Source organism: Anoplopoma fimbria, chromosome 12, assembly GCF_027596085.1.
Source record: "Anoplopoma fimbria isolate UVic2021 breed Golden Eagle Sablefish chromosome 12, Afim_UVic_2022, whole genome shotgun sequence".
Taxonomy (NCBI): Eukaryota; Metazoa; Chordata; class Actinopteri; order Perciformes; family Anoplopomatidae; genus Anoplopoma; species Anoplopoma fimbria.
In genome coordinates, this window is record NC_072460.1 from 25,711,832 (window position 1) to 25,728,204 (window position 16,373).

At 42.5% G+C, this 16,373-nt stretch overlaps 3 protein-coding genes across 3 annotated transcripts in view; 2 read left to right on the plus strand and 1 right to left on the minus strand.

The window, feature by feature from the left end:
* Nucleotides 1-2,232, plus strand: part of LOC129099410 (cyclin-dependent kinase 17-like) — a 47,963-nt gene extending 45,731 nt beyond the window's left edge. The window contains exon 16 of the mRNA XM_054608641.1: nucleotides 1-2,232. This exon is cut by the window's left edge and continues 1,805 nt beyond it. The gene's annotated coding sequence lies outside the window, so the exon portion shown is untranslated.
* A 1,337-nt stretch (nucleotides 2,233-3,569) lies between these two features.
* LOC129100136 (parapinopsin-like) lies at nucleotides 3,570-6,147 on the minus strand. The gene is made up of 5 exons (XM_054609678.1): nucleotides 5,829-6,147; nucleotides 4,996-5,086; nucleotides 4,685-4,922; nucleotides 4,332-4,574; nucleotides 3,570-3,830 (listed from the first exon to the last, which is right to left on the minus strand). The coding sequence occupies exons 1-5, from the start codon at nucleotides 6,145-6,147 to the stop codon at nucleotides 3,690-3,692; spliced, it is 1,032 nt and encodes a 343-aa protein (XP_054465653.1). The 3' UTR covers nucleotides 3,570-3,689.
* A 2,167-nt stretch (nucleotides 6,148-8,314) lies between these two features.
* ddx20 (DEAD (Asp-Glu-Ala-Asp) box polypeptide 20) lies at nucleotides 8,315-16,242 on the plus strand. Its single transcript, XM_054609198.1, has 11 exons — nucleotides 8,315-8,522; nucleotides 10,459-10,553; nucleotides 10,932-11,100; nucleotides 11,794-11,908; nucleotides 12,028-12,170; nucleotides 12,384-12,522; nucleotides 12,633-12,691; nucleotides 13,356-13,438; nucleotides 13,572-13,677; nucleotides 14,438-14,539; nucleotides 14,630-16,242. Exons 1-11 carry the CDS (start codon nucleotides 8,327-8,329, stop codon nucleotides 15,799-15,801), a joined length of 2,379 nt encoding a protein of 792 aa, XP_054465173.1. The 5' UTR covers nucleotides 8,315-8,326; the 3' UTR covers nucleotides 15,802-16,242.
* Nucleotides 16,243-16,373: the final 131 nt, after the last annotated feature.

Below are 16,373 nucleotides of genomic sequence, written 5' to 3' on the forward strand. Positions count from 1 at the left end.
AAACAATCACTTGCTGTGAAGAACACAGTAACAGGAGGACAAACTGAGGACAGAGAAGTAAAGGAAGTGTACAAACCCTCACATTATTCTTAGAGAACCCGTTTTCCTCTTTTGCCTCGACTCAGAAGTCCTGATTTGTTGCGTGACGTGTTGATGTTGAAAACGTTCTCTTTGCACCTGATTTTTCTAAAGTAGACCATCTGACAACCCTGAACCTCTCCCACCCGACTCCACTTGCATTTAACTTTTATTTTTCTTAAATCTGTATATACGATCACACGTTTTACTCGTTAAGAAGCAATGATAATTCCAGGATGCTGTTCTCAGTCTGTTCTGTGTTCCCAGCGGAACATTGTGGGAACGACTGGCTGAGGACGTGTTGCACATTCCTTGAGCTCAGGACTTATTGCTTGTGTCGTTTAGTGGTTTGCTGTGAGCTTCGTGCTGGTCTCGTCTGTCTCCCCAGTAGAGCAGAGGACCACCATCATGGCCCTGAAACCATTTTTGCAAAGCTGGTTATATAAAAAAAAACTGTATGTGAAGGAGAAGAGTCATTTCTCAGCGTCAACCTGTCGTCTGTCGTTCACACTCTGTTCATTTGGCAATAATCTTGCTGTTCAACGTTATCCATTGTCTTTACTTGTCATCTTCTTCAAGCATGTTTTGTGTATTGAACTCAGTTGGTTTGTGAAATAGCTGCTGCTGGAAGAGGAATACCTCCAGTTGGTTTAACCTGTGCATGAGACATGACTGTAGTACATTTCCTTTTTACACCAAACGTCACATTAACCTTCAATGAGTCGGGACCTAGAAATTAAATAAAAGTTTAACGGACATTCTAATTTTAAACACTTAGCGGGATGGACATTTAGAAGGCCGTTCTACCTAGCTGATAGCTGGCTAGTTGTCTAGCTTGCTAATTCCACCATGCTTTCATGCTACACTGGTTACAGATATGGAACTGAACAGTGGGCTGGTGGCCAGTGGCAGTCTAGAGGTCAGAGAAGGACAAGCTACCCACCAGATATTTGGCTAGTTGTCTAGCTGGCTAATTCCACCATGCTTTACTGCTACACTGGTTATAGAAAATGAGCCAAACGGCGGGCTGGTGGCCAGCAGCAGTGCCGGGTCTAATGGTCCTTCTGCCTCACTTCCCACCACTCCTTACAAAGACGCTAACTAGCCCGCTGTCTGGAGCTCCGTCCGTTCTCTTCCTTGTGAGCTACGTTAACGACAATCGCCAATCGCCAGTTTAATGGCCACTAAACTCACTTCAATGTCCGTTCAGCTCCTATTGTATTTCTATGCTCCTTTGACTGTACTCTTAAATAAGGTGAAAGCAATGACAACACAGTATTTAGCAACAATAGCATGTGCTGCCAGCATCGGGACCAGAGAGTTTGTAGGACCAATCAGACTCGACTTCCAGGCGTGTAGCTCAGTAGCAACTGTAAACCTAACATCGCTGAGTATTTACCTGGACTTGAAGCCCTCAGACACACTGTTGTTTCCTGCTGATATTGATACCAGAAACAACAGGACTTGAAAAGTCAATCCTCCAAGCACCAGGTGTTCAAGCACACAACTGTTTCACACACCAATCAGTTGCCATGTCAACGTGTACTGTACCTTAGGAGATGGCCTGTGAGTGTAGATTGGTGTTTCCTGTTCCTCAGGCCGTAACGGACTCACAAAGGGTGAAGCGATCCTCGTCATGGCCCGTCAGAAGGACTACTTATTCACCCAGAGTGTGACACAGTATGTAGCATGTACATAGATGATCCCTCACTCTGTATATATAAAACGTGTACAGGTTTGATACAGCTATTCAAACACTCTGGCTTTTTATTTTTTGCTTTTCCTTAATGAAAGTCATAGCAATATTTCTGTAATCAATAAAAGAAGCCAAGGTGATAGGATGAGTTTGATTGTGTTTCTTTAGAGAGGGAGAAGTGACTGTGAATGATCAAACTGTGAGACTTGACTAAAGTGATGACAGGTTGTTGTTGTAGTTTTTTTCTCCTTGCTGTTTTAACATGCTAGATCCAAAAGGCTGGAGTGAAGTAAATGAGTTGTAAATGAGTATAACACACTGATTATTTTTTATCAATGAAAGCCATAAAGGTCATACAAAGGTGACAGAGGTCTGTTTGTGTTGGAGGGGTGCACCATGTTTGAGCGCAGACCTTTTAAGAAGTAATATGGGATGTGAACACCTAATAAAACAAATAAAACTCATGTAATTACTTTTTTTTCTTGTGATAAATCTTGTGAAAATATATCAATATTTAGTGTAATAGATTACATCATCACCATTACAGGGATTTGACAGTTTGCTGCAAAACCTTATTTCAAGTGAGAACAAATGTTAACTTGTGCTAAAAGAACATTTTAATAATCACATGTGTGGGATCTGGCACCATCTAGTGGTGAGGTTGTATATTGCAACCAACTGAAACTTTTCCCCTGTGGAACTACAGTTTTGTTTGTCCGTTACGGTTCATTCTTCAAGGAAAATGTTTTTAGGTGATTATACACTAAAGAAAACATATACCATTTATCCCAATAGATACACCTAAATGCTCCATGTTGTTCCTTATGGATCTTTAAAATTTGGTATTTAATTTCAGCTATTTAGGAGGCATACCAATGTGTTTGTCTTCTAGGTTACACGATAGTATATAGTCTTTTCTTCTTCATTACTGGAGCACTTATGGCATATGACAAAGACACAGTCAATGACGGTTGGATTCATTCATGGAGAGAAGACCTTGAGACGATCACCGACGGATCAAACGTCACTTAAAGTGAGGTCGACAGCTCCAAGATGAGAGGGAGGAGAGCTGGGATGGAAGCTCAGCTGACACCAACAACGTTTCCTCAAACAAAGGTTCGTATGAAATCCTACGAAAAGTTACGTTTTTCTACGAAAGTCCTGCAGAATGTGTCAAGTTCCGATCGTCCTATAAATATGGCTTCAAAATGAAGCTTCCGTCTTCACAGGAAACTCAGTTCGGTTAAGGCAACACAACTACTTGGTTAGGTTTAGGAATAGATCATTTTTTCTATGGCTCAAAGATGATTTATAATAATTCCCTGATGTTGAGTTTTTATTGTTAAAATGTTTTTAATGATGCAAATGTTAAGAAAAATCCACTACTGCTTTTGTTTTTCATGTTTTCTTGTGCAAATGGGCTACAACTACATTTCGTTGTGCAACCCTGTGTTACATAATGTCAATAAACTCTCTTTGAATCCTTGAATGTAAGCCTCTTAACTCAAGTAATCCAGCCACTGATTTAAAGAGTCTTTGCTGGCACTGTAGAGAGGTTGAATCTTTAATAAAAGCTTTACATCAAAGCATTAAATCTGTGATACACGATCAACAATATCAATGACAGACGGAGACACAGAGGTCGTCTTTATTGTCAGAATATATAAAACGTGACCGCCTCATCAGAAAAAGACAGACGTTTGAACATATGAGTGTGCTTAAATGTTGATTTTTAATGAAACTACACATAATTTGTAGATCATCATTGATTTATTGTATAAATATCAGTCTGTGTTACGTTGTTTCAGATTCCTACAGTTGTGAAATGAATTAGTCCTTGCCATCCAGTCTAGAGCGGGTTGCCTATTGGATGAAAGTAAGTGGCTGAAGATTCGACATGGATTTATGTAAACTTTTATTCATTTAAAGATCCTTTAGATGAGACCCTCTGGCTCCTGTTTATCGAGGCCACCGTGGTCTCTTCCTCGGACGTCTGTGGATCTGACGCCCACGGGTTCCATCCACACAGGACAGTGGGAACGGCGTATCCCCGAAACTGGAAACACACATACGGCACATGGTGAACAATAGTGTGTGATCAGATCTGACTGAAGTCCTTTTATTTGTGTGGGTGTTAATAACAGCACAGTCTCAGGGCAGTGGAAAAGTACGAAATGTAATCTATTGGTTTTGTGTTCAGGGACACAAACTGTCTTTCTTTTTTTCGTGTACATTGTCTTGACTTTTTTCTTTTACGTTAAACACGGTTTAAAAGGCTTAAAAAGGGTTAAAAGGTTTCGGCAACAAAACCAACAGTTAGGTTTAGACAACTAAACCAACAGTTAGGTTTAGGCAACAAAACCAACAGTTAGGTTTAGGCAACTAAACCAACAGTTAGGTTTAGACAAAACCAACAGTTAGGTTTAGGCAATAAAACCAACAGTTAGGTTTAGGCAACTAAACCATCAGTTGGGTTTAGACAACAAAACAAACGTGACTATTTCAGGAACTGCCGTGATTTTGGGCTGAAATATAAATATGCCTGACGGAGGATCACCTGTCTGTTCATGAAGATATATATGATGGGGTTGTAGACGGTGCTGGTTTTAGCCAAGTAAACCGGTATGGTGGCGATGACGGGGTCGATATATAAACTGGAGTCCATGATGACGGCGAGGGCCATGACAGCATACGGCAGCCAGGTCACCAGGAAGGCCAACACCATCACCACGATCATACGTGCCACCTGCACCTCCACGCGGTTTGTGCTGCCGGCATCGGATACCTGCAGCTTGGTCACCTGAACGCACCAAAACACACAGGAAGAGAGATGTTATCGTGAAACTGGTACAAGCAAATCCGCTTTGTGATCTTTTCATGGAGTGTACCCATATGCCCGGCGTTACTCACCTGGCGTAGAGTCCACAGGAGTCGCGAGTACGACACCATGATGATGGAGAAGGGCACAGCAAAGCAAAGGGAAAAGTATATGATGATGTACGACATGTTCCCCACGTCCCGGCTGTACCAGTTGGGGGCGCAGGAGATCTCGACGCCCTCCAGCTCATAGCTTCCCCAACCAAACAGAGGCGGAGTGTTCCACACGAAGGACCAGACCCAGGACAGCACCACTCCTGCGACAGCGTGTCTGAGGACAACGGAGACGGAGACGTCAAAGGTTTGTAGTCTGAGCGATGAGATACTGACGGTCACTGTTGTACCTGGTCTGGAACAGGACGGCTCCCATGGGTGAACACACCACGATGTAGCGTTCAATAGAAATGACTGCGATTGTACACAGACTTGCTATACCTGGAAAAAAAAGGAATGTGTAAAGAATACATTATTCGCCCCCTGATGGACATTAGAGAGAATGCAGCTTTAACACATGAAGCATTGGCTTCACCAGGCAGAACTGAAGGTTGCCGCCTGGTTTTACCTCTCAGTAAAGTTTTCTATGTATCTCACTCAGTTTTTCAAGGACAGGACAAGATAAGATGCTATCTTTTGTCTCACCTGTTCAAGATGAAGTGTTTAACTCATCCTATCTCTTACTCTACAGTGTCTACAGCATATACGACACAGGCTTCTACTCTGTCCTATGTTTAACTCATTCATTTGACAGTGAGTCCGGCTGCAGACACTTGAATTAAACTTACAGAAAGACAAAAGCTGACTTTGCAAGTATCATTCCTTCTGTCCTCCTATCTGCTTTGTCACAGCTAGTAGAGAAGTTTAAAGAACAAACTAAGATTAACAGTAAACTACAGGCCGACAGTTTCTGTTTTTGCTTGTTTGTAAAAAAACAACATGCACACATGCTGTGCTTGTGTAAACACAGCAGCGGTGAACAATTGAATTAGGTTTCACTTTCGTTTACATGCTTGTTAAACAGATGTATTGATAAAGTATTTGCTTTTTGGTTGCGAATGTTTTAATGCATTAACATGAACGATTGTGGTTGCCGTCAACTTGAGTAATCTTCACTTCACAACCGCCATCTCTCTGCTAGGTCAAACCAGCTTGTCAACAAAAAAGCAGTTAATTCACTCACCGAAAAAGGCCACAGCAAAGCCCTCCAGCACGCAGCCCACGCGTCCCAGGCTGAAGTACCCCATGGCGCTGGTGACGGTGGTGGGCAGGCCTCCGAACATGGCACAGCCCAGGTCACAGACGGCCAGGTTCACCAGGGCGTAGCTGAGCGGCTGCCTCAGTTGTCTGTGCCTCACCGTCACCACGATCACCAGGACGTTGAGGAGGATCCCGGCCACGGAGAACGCACCCATGATGACCGCCAGCAGGGTGTAGCCGCTCCGAGACAGGAGCTCTGCGTCGGCTGAGGAGTTCCCATCATGCAGAGGAAGGCGCTCCATCCTGATCAGGAGAGTTCTTCACTGGGATGAAAATGGAATCTACAACCTGTAACTCCAAAATCTAGTAAAAAAACTAGAGTTTCACAAAAGAAAAATCTGAAAAATCAACGTGGTAATCCAACAATATCACAACCCTTCTGTTCTAACGCTGCATGTTTGCTGCTCCACTGCAGCTCCAGAGAACAGAGATGACACCTTCCTTAATAAGCTCAACAAGAGGAGGGGAGGCTTCATGACATTTAAATTCTTGCAAAACCAAATCCGTGGATCAGGATGACAATAATTCAGTCTAATATCCCGTAAGACTGCTCTTTCCATGATTGCTGCGGGTTTACAGCTGCTCCTGAGTAATGAGGCAGGGATTCAGAGGCACAAAGTGGGGTTTTAGGATCTTAGTTAAATGTGTGTCTGTGTGGTTAAAGGCAGAGACGGAGCTTTATGGGGTGTTAACGTCACACGCTTTCTATATACGCTGAATAACTCAGTACTGTTGGATTAGCTGACATATGTCAAAGACAATACAGTTCATATATTAAGAGGTCTGATGGGTTTGAATCTACCAATCAATCAATCAAGTCCCTTTTTAAAGAGGTCAGAGGTCAAAGCCAGCTTTAGAAAAGAGAGATACAACAGGATTACATTACATTACAGTCATTTAGCAGACGCTTTTATCCAAAGCGACTTACAGTCAGTAGTATATTACATATCATTCACCCATTCACACACTGATGACAGGCTACCATCAAGGTGCCACCATCAGACTCTAACTAACATTCATCATCCAGTCCACACCGATGGCAAGCCTTCAGGAGCAACTTGGGGTTAAGTGTCTTGCCCAAGGACACATCGACTGCCGAAGCCGGGATTGTTCAAGACTGACTGTGTTGCTCAAATTCACTTAGAAATAAAGGTTCCAAACGGGTTCTTTCTGAAGCGCCCACACACACAAAAATACTGGACTTTAGAGTTCCAGATAAAACCTTTGGAATATAAAAAGGTTGGTAGAACATTCTAGGTAAATTCTGGATGAAAGCAGAAGAATGCAGAATGACAGATACTCAAGCATCACTACTTTTTTCTCATTGATCAGATGCCAGAATAACATTTCTTTTGTGATTTTCCTCATTATTTTTCTTACTACAGTATTTGTTTGGAAAAACATTATTCCTAACACAAAATAAGTTTTTGGGATAACTGCAAATGTCATGTCAATACGCAGTTTTGGGCTCAACTTCATAACAACTGAATACAGAGTTAAGAAGTTGTAACTAACAACCTCATAAATGGTTAAATAGCTCTTTTAATAATGCTTTATAGATCAGCTTTGAGTCATTAATAGGAACTTTTCGGTTAAACGGTTGCAAGAAATTCCTCCAACTGAACACTTTAGCTTCTTTTTGCTATTTAATTCAACAGGAACACCTATTTATTACTATTTTCCGGCAAATTCTTCCACCATCCATTTATTAACAATTTAATAAATTAATAAAATATAGAATTTCAGGCATGATGGCTTATAGGAAAATGTGAAAGGGTATTCAATAATGAATTACTAACATGTATAAGATAAGATAAGATAAGATAAGATAATCCTTTATTAGTCCCGCAGCGGGGAAATTTGCAGGCTTACAGCAGCGTAGAGTAAAGTGCACACAAGAGACATAGTAGAAGAAGACAAGATAAAAGTAAAAAATGAAAAAAGTATTATAAATAAGCAATAAAAAACAGTAGAAAATCTGTTTTTTTTAATGCATCTTAAAGGTGTATTTTTAATGCATCTTAAAGCTCTTAAAGGTGTATTTTTAATGCATCTTAAAGCAGTCAAAGGTGTATTTATAATGCATCTTAAAGGTGTATTTTTAATGCATCTTAAAGCAGTCAAAGGTGTATTTTTATTTTTTTATTGCTTATTTATAATACTTGTTTTTTTTTGTACTTGTATACATATCTTATAAAATTTTTCTCTCACAAAATTGTTAATCTAATCAATTATTAAATTTAATCCAGAAAACAACTCTTCTTTAACTCATATACTTTACTAGTTATTGTTTTTTTAAGAGCAGAACCCTTTTTTCGGAGCAGTTCTCCTCCCGGCCGCTGGATGGCGCTGCAGGAGCTGCCGCTGCGGCTCCGACGCGCTTTAAAGCAGCAGAGTTTGGCCGCAGTAAACAAATCCAACATGGCGGCCTCCGTGAGGAAGGCAGCGCACGACATAGAGACGCGGACTCGGACCGACGACGTGCTTCTCTCGGAGGGAATCGACTTCGGCTCCCTGCTGCTCTCCCGGGCGGTGCTGGACGGACTGACCTCCGCGGGCTTCCGTAGGCCGTCCCCGATCCAGCTGAAGGCGATCCCGCTGGGCCGCTGCGGACTCGGTACGAGCTGCGTGGAGCTACGGGAAGCCGGGAGGGACATTTAACGCGAATGTTTTTAAAAACGCAATTTTTAAGCCACTTAAAGGCCGTTAAAACTCCACTTTTATAATGCATCTTAAAGCTGTCAAAGGTGTATTTTTAATGCATCTTAAAGGTGTATTTTGTAAATGCATCTTAAAGCATCTTAAAGGTGTATTTTTAATGCATCTTAAAAGTGTATTTTTAATGCATCTTATGCATTTTAAAGCTGTCAAAGGTGTATTTTTAATGCATCTTAAAGGTGTATTTTTAATGCATCTTAAAGGTGTATTTTTAATGCATCTTAAAGCATGTATTTTTTTTAATGCATCTTAAAGGTGTATTTTTAATGCATCTTATTAATGCATCTTAAAGCTGTCAAAGGTGTATTTTTAATGCATCTTAAAGGTGTATTTATAATGCATCTTAAAGGTGTATTTTTAATGCATCTTATTAATGCATCTTAAAGCAGTGTGTATTTTTTATTAATGCATTTTAAAGCAGTATTTTTAATGCATCTTAAAGCATTTTTAATGCATTTTAATGCATCTTATTAAATGCATCTTAAAAGTGTATTTTTAATGCATCTTAAAGCTGTCAAAGGCGTATTTTTAATGCATTTTAAAGCTGTCAAAGGCGTATTTTTAATGCATTTTAAAGTCTAATAAACCCATTTTATATGCCTTTTAAAGCTCTCAAAAAGCTGCTTTTAACTGCTTTTTTCCCCCTTATAATGAGCACCATGCTTCTGTTTTTGCAGGATTTAGCAGCCTAAATATTCTGTAATTAATCCATTGTTAAGATAAAATAATCCTTTACAGGATTACAGCAGCATAGAGGATAGTGCAAACAAGAGACATAGTAAAAAAACAAGATCAAAAATAAGTATTATAAATAAGCGATTAAAAAACAGTAAAGAATCCACAGTAACTGAAATATTATATATACAGACAGAAACTATTATAGCTATTGTATTGCACAGTGTATTAGTGTCATGTGGTCGACTGGGAGCAGAGCTGGTTGTGCAGCCTGACAGATTAATGATTAAATTAATTTGCAATACAATAATATCATTAATTTACTTATAATTATTGGGTCATGTCAAGTGGATACTTGGAGTAATAAATATTGATGTACCTGGAAAATATGACCATCTTGTCATTTAAATTGACCTTTCAGACCACCATAGACCTGTGTATTATTCAGAGGGGAAAACCCTTATTTTGAAATTCCCCACTGTCTCAAATACTTAACTGATTAAAAAACACTATTTACATGTCTAGAGATTTAACAAAGAAGTTCAATTTGTTTTTAAATGCTTTAGAAATGGAGATTCTTAAAAAAAAAATCTACATTTGAGTAAATATTTTGCAGCCAAATTAAATAGTTTACAGGATATTCAACCTTTGTTTCTTCATAAAGCATTTAATACTAAACTTCTTTCTTTACAGGGTTTGTACAAAGGCAATAAAATAGCCCATGAATATGAGATATGAGTTTACAGATAATTACAATCCCTCTTCCTCAGTGTGGAGGTTGGTTTATGACGTTTATGACGTTTACACCTACAGTCTATGTGAATATTTCTGAGTTCCACTCTTTTTGATTCTTCACAGTTGTTTTTGTTTGTACGCCCTCTGGTGTTTTAGGAGAATATTGCAGCGCATCAACTGTGAACAAAGCTTCAGGTTGTCTGTGTTTTTAAAGTGCTGTCGTCTGCAGCTGTGACGCAGAGAGCCGTTAATCACGGTGTCCCTGAAGTAAACGCCTCTGATTGGTCCTACAGTGCAACAGCGGCTAGGAAGCACTTGAGTTGATGCTCAAGATGGCGAAGCAATCAGTGCCGGTTTAATTTGTGAGTCGTGATTATTCTGACTAATTGTGCAGCCTTACATTAACCCTCTGTTGTTGTTTTCAGACCTGATTGTTCAGGCCAAGTCCGGCACGGGGAAGACATGCGTGTTCTGCACCGTCGCCCTGGACTCTCTGGTCCTGGAGAATCCTGCAACTCAGGTGAGTTATCAGTCTTCAGGCAGCTTTTTATGAATAATAACACAAATTCAAAGGAGGGAAAACAAACCTTTTTTATTTAGAAATTCACCATTGCACAGTTTTGCCAGCAACAGGTGGTCATGAGAAGTAATCACTTTGTTTTTTAGAGTCTTGATCTGATAAATTTAAGCTGCTCAGAGTCGAACGTGTAAATGAAAGAGGTCCATTATTGATAAAGCAGAAGAACATCTGCTCCCATTGATGATCCCACAATCATATTAGCTGCCGGGTCTTACTGGTCGGGGGGGGCTTCACGGCATCTATCCGTCTTCATAATCTGCTCAGATTGTAGTTGACATTCAACGTCGTCCTCACACGACCCCTCTCTTCCTCCCGCAGGTTCTGGTCCTGGCTCCGACCCGTGAGATAGCGGTGCAGATCCACTCGGTGGTGATGGCCATCGGCTGCTCCATGGAGGGCCTCGAGTGCCACGTGTTCATCGGGGGCCGGCCTGTGAGTCAGGACAAAGTCCATCTGAAGAAGTGCCACGTGGCGGTGGGTTCACCCGGTAAGAGGCCGACGGGCGGTTAAATAGAGAGGCGTGGCCTGTTTCTGTAACCGCTAACGGGGGCTGTTACGGTGCATGAAGTTCAGGGGTCGCTACGATTTTTAAGGTACAAAGAAAATGCAGAAAAAACTTCAGCATCTGCCCATTGGAAAAAAATCTTATTTAAGCAATTAAGGCACTCAAATAGTGGGATAATGTCAATAATTCATAGATAAATAGTGACGTAGAGACACCGTATACGTCTCTGGTGTCGACCTGTCAATCACAGTGTAGCCCCGCCCTAAAGCATCCCCTGCTTTATGGTCTGTTTGACTCTAAATGGAGCATCATTTACTAAATGAACATCATGCTGTATTGAAGAAGACTTGAAACTAGAGATTGAGACCATAAACTCATGTTTACAATGTTTACTGAGGGAATAAATCAAGAGAGAAGTAGAGTCATTTTCTCATAGACTTCTATACAACCAGAGGAGTCGCCCCCTGGTGGACAGGAGAGAGAATTCAACTTTTAAGAAACTTCAGCATTGGGTTCCTTCGGCAGAACCAGAGATTGCACATCACAGGATGAACTGGAAGGATGTCGCATACCGAACAGAACGTCACGTGCCAAACGGTTCTATACAAACACAGGTATCGTGTCACCTCCAGTAACCTCCGTGTTGTTATTTGTGCTCCGTAACGGTGAACGCAGGTCGGATCAAGCAGCTCATCGAGCTCGGCATGTTGTCCACCGCCAGCATCCGACTGTTTGTTCTGGACGAGGCCGACAAGCTGCTGGAGGAGGGAAGCTTCCAGGACCAGATCAAGTAAGATGGACTCGTATTTAATTAAATGATACAGTCATCTGTATAAATGAAATATCATTTATGAGACGCTTTTAAAAAAAACAATGCAAACACTGAACTTAACCCCGCCTCCTCCTCAGCTGGATCTTCTCCTCTCTGCCCGTGAACAAACAGATGCTCGCTCTCTCCGCCACCTACCCAGAATCCCTTGCTCAGCACCTCACCCGCTACATGAGGGAGCCCACGTTTGTCCGACTCAATCCCAGCGACATGGGCCTCAAAGGTAAGACCCTGCTCAGGTGTGCTGCCAAACAGTGAAGAAGAAACAATTTAAAGGGTTCAAAGGTCACTTAATATTTATCAACTAGTCGATTGATCAAGACCATAATCCACGGATGAATCAACATAATAATCATTAGTTTAGCGGTTATTTCCTGGCACAAAATGTTGAATTGATATTCTCCTGTGCACGGTGTCCTTGTGCTGCCCCCTGCAGGTCTGAAGCAGTACTACAAGCTGGTTCCGTCCCATCCTCTCCCTCACAAGATCTTCCAGGAGAAGGTGCAGCTCTTGTTGGAGCTCTTCAGTAAAATCCCGTTCAACCAGGCTCTGGTGTTCTCCAACCTCCACACCAGGTATTCTGACGCTCCGCTCCTCGTGTCCTCAGAGCTTCTCTTTGTGATCTTTTCTTTATCGTTTGATGTTTGATGATGTATCTCTGAGAAACGGTGCTCTGCTCCCACAGGGCTCAGCACCTGGCAGACATCCTGTCCTCTAAAGGCCTCCCTGCTGCTTGTATCTCAGGTGATGAAACACAGTGATATTTGTAGACGTGACACGATGACTTAATCAAAATGTATTGATGGTGAATGTAATAGTTGGGTAAGTGTTTTTAGAAAAAGTAAAAACATGAATGGAGACATTATCTTAAAGGGCCAGCATGTAGCATTTAGGATGATCTACTGACAGAAATATAATATTAATAACTATGTTTTATCATCAGAAAATATGAATGGTTGTGTTTTTGCTTAGAATCATATCTCCATAGGGAGCAGGTCCTCCTCATGGAGTCCAGAAGGAACAAACCAAACACTTACTCTAAAGAGAGACTTTCACGTTTTTATGATGCATGAAGGCCACCGTAGTTCTCAGAGAGGAGTGAGTGGAGGGGTGTTGCAATCTCCAACCTCACCACTAGATGTCACTGAATCCTCCACACTGCTCCTTTACATTTCTGTCTTTTGTGTAATTGTAGTTTGGCTACTTCTGGGTTTTTTGTATAGCTTGTGCAACAACCTTTATTATCTGTATCATCTTACGGACTTGGGAATTAATTGATAAAATGAAAAAATTGTTGATTGCAAAGAACCTTGAAGCATCATTATTAGAGAGTGATTTTGTTTGTGAAAGAGGACAAACATTAGTTTTGTGTCCGTTCTGATCTGATTTATTGTGACTGTGTGTGCAGGCGGTCTGAGTCAGGACCAGAGACTGGAGGCCATGTCCAAACTGAAGCAGTACCAGTGCAGGGTGCTCATCTCCACGGACCTGGTGAGACACACACACACACACACACACACACACACACACACACACACACACACACACACACACACAGATCTTATATATGTGTGTTTAAACAGCTTCTGTTCTTTAATCCCGGTCCTTCTTCCCTCTCCGTCAGACCTCCAGAGGTATCGATGCAGAGAAGGTGAACTTGGTGATCAACCTGGACGTGCCCCAGGACTGGGAGACCTACATGCACCGGATTGGACGCGCCGGACGCTTTGGTTAGTCCCCGATTACCGTAGCAGTTAGAATGAACAGCGAGTAGTGTTTTGTGATATTCTGCATTAAGACGCTTTGTGAGATCAGATGCTCCTCATTTAGAGAGATGTTTCAAAATAATAAAAGAGCTTCAACAAACAAAAAAAAAGATGCAATGTTTGTTTTGCTGTATTCATTCATTCATTCATTTTTATTCAGAGGGAATGTTTCAAAAAGGGCATATACATTTTTAGTTTCAACATTTTCCTAACATTGCCTATTTAAAAAAAAATGAACCACTGCTTTTTTCCTCCCCTTTTCTTTTTCTCATAAATTTATGATTTATATTCTCGAATTTGTGAGTTTTTTTTCTCTTTTTTTTACAGCTTTAATCAGAGAATATATTTATTATATATTTATTATATACTATATTATATACCTGCTCGTATAACGTGAAGAAAATCCCGGTTTCCTCTGTTTAGAGACCAGAGTTGAACTTATTTAGCTTTCTGACTGAATTAAATAACAAGTGTGTCCCAACGAGCAAGGTCAACAGGATCCTAATCATCTCCTTTAATCCTAATTACCTCAACTTCACTTCTGTGTTTCCATGGAAACAGAAGGTAATTCAGTCTCTGTGTGTGTGTGTACTAGCCATCCCTGACACACACACACCACACACACACACACACACACACACACACACACACACACACTCCTCTCCTTTTATCCCTCCCTATTATTTTGAATGGGTTCTCATCAGGATTGCATTTTGTTTTGCAGGCACTCAGGGTCTGGCTGTGACCTACTGTTGCCATGGCGAGGAGGAGAACAAGATGATGGCCATAGCTCAGAAGTGCGGCCTGAGTTTGTCCATGTTGCCATGTGAGTCCTGCCCCCGTGTCTGCAGAACGATTTCCCCTCTTTTTAAACCAAAGCCTTTATCTTAACGTGGCCCGTCTTCTGTCCTCGTAGCCGTCATCGAGCCGGCGTTGATGGACGAGCCGTGTGACTGGGACGTCTGCACCGAGGCGTCCACCGCGGGCCTCTCAACCCAGCTCTCCTCCGGGACTCAGAAGAAGAAGAAGAAGCTGCAGCGTGACGAGGATCAAAGTGTGGAGCGCAGAGATCAAAGGAAGCCGGAGAAGACCGTCCAAACGTCTGCTCCACGAGTATACGACCACGAGAGACCCAGAAGAGCGTCTCCCGCTGAGGACGCTCTCCCGCAGCGTCGTCCTCCTCCTCCTCCTCCTCCGGCATCGGCGACTCGCAAAGAGCTGCAGGACGCTCTGCCGAAGATCCCTCCTCTGAGCTCCTTCAAGAGTCGCAGGTCGAGGTTCGTGACCTTGGAGGAGGCCGAGCGGGACTTCAGTAGGTTCATCACGGCGGGGCCGGGGAGGTCGGTGGAGGTCATCAGGGAGTTCAGAGGCGGAGAGGACGGAGACCAGAGCGGACACAGAGAGACCTTCACGCTCCACGACCAAGACGGAGGAGAACAGTTAAAACTAAAGAGAGAACGGCAGAGATGTGACCTTTTGCCTCAGAGGTCGGTTTCTGGTTCTCCGAGCTCGCAACCGGACGAGGACGACGAGGACGACGAGGACGACCAGAAGAATCGTACCAGAGGAGGCGAGTGCAGAGCGATCAAGACTGAAGCCAGAGAAACGCCCACCACGACCAAACCAAAGGCAGCGACCGCCACATCCAGAGCTGTCACTGCTTCTACGCCCCAAATGTATCGCCACACATCCTGCGCCTCACGAGGAAGAGCTCCGTCTCCACCCGAGAGACGGGAATCCAGACCGGCCATCGAACCGACGGGCCCGAAGAGCAGCAGACAGGAATCCAGAAAGATTCAAGAGAAGACTTGGAAACAGAGCAAGAAGGTATCGGAGCAGAAGAGAGAAAGGGATGACAGCGAGGAGGAGGAGGATGAAGAAGAGGAGGAGGAGGAGGAGGAGGAGGAGGAGGAGGAGTGGAGCGCTGAAGCCTACTGGAGAGCCAGCTACAGAGCCTGGAACGACTACTACGCCTCCATGTCTCCTCTCCAGCAGCGAGGTCACCAGAGCTACTACAGCGCCGCCCAGGACTGGATGGCGGCGTATCGTATGAACGCCGTCTACGTGGAGGAGCTGCTGAAACACTGACGCTCTGCTGAGGAGACCTGATCGTGTTTGCACTGACACATGAAGCACTTTTTTGAGTGTTTTTTCTTTTTTTTTTCTTTTTTTTTTCAATGAATTCATTCCATGTGTCTCTTCCAATAAATGACCAGTATGGAGCGTGGGGGTTTCTTCTGTTATGGCTCCACACATTCACATGTTCACCTTGTTTATATACATAGTTATCCGTATTGATCCGTAGTCGATGTTTAATAAACCGTATGTCGTATGAGGCCCGTGCTTTGTGTTCTAAAACCTCTAAAAAGAGTTTCTGGTGAACCTCTGATGCCGAGCTTTAAGAATAACTTTATAGAAACAGAGGATCTTCTCTCTGATGGTCTGGTCTACTGATGGAGGTCTATAGAGGATCAGGACTAAACCGAGACTGATTCAGAACCAGTTAAAAGTTCCTAAGTGTAACTTTGTAAAACAAAATAAATCCAAAACGTATCCGTGCATCTCTAAATCTATATTTCTACAGAGCAGCCACATCAGTCATGCTGCACTCATGTTTGGAGAGGGAGGTGGAGGAGAGGCTGAGAGGTGCTCATCTCTCC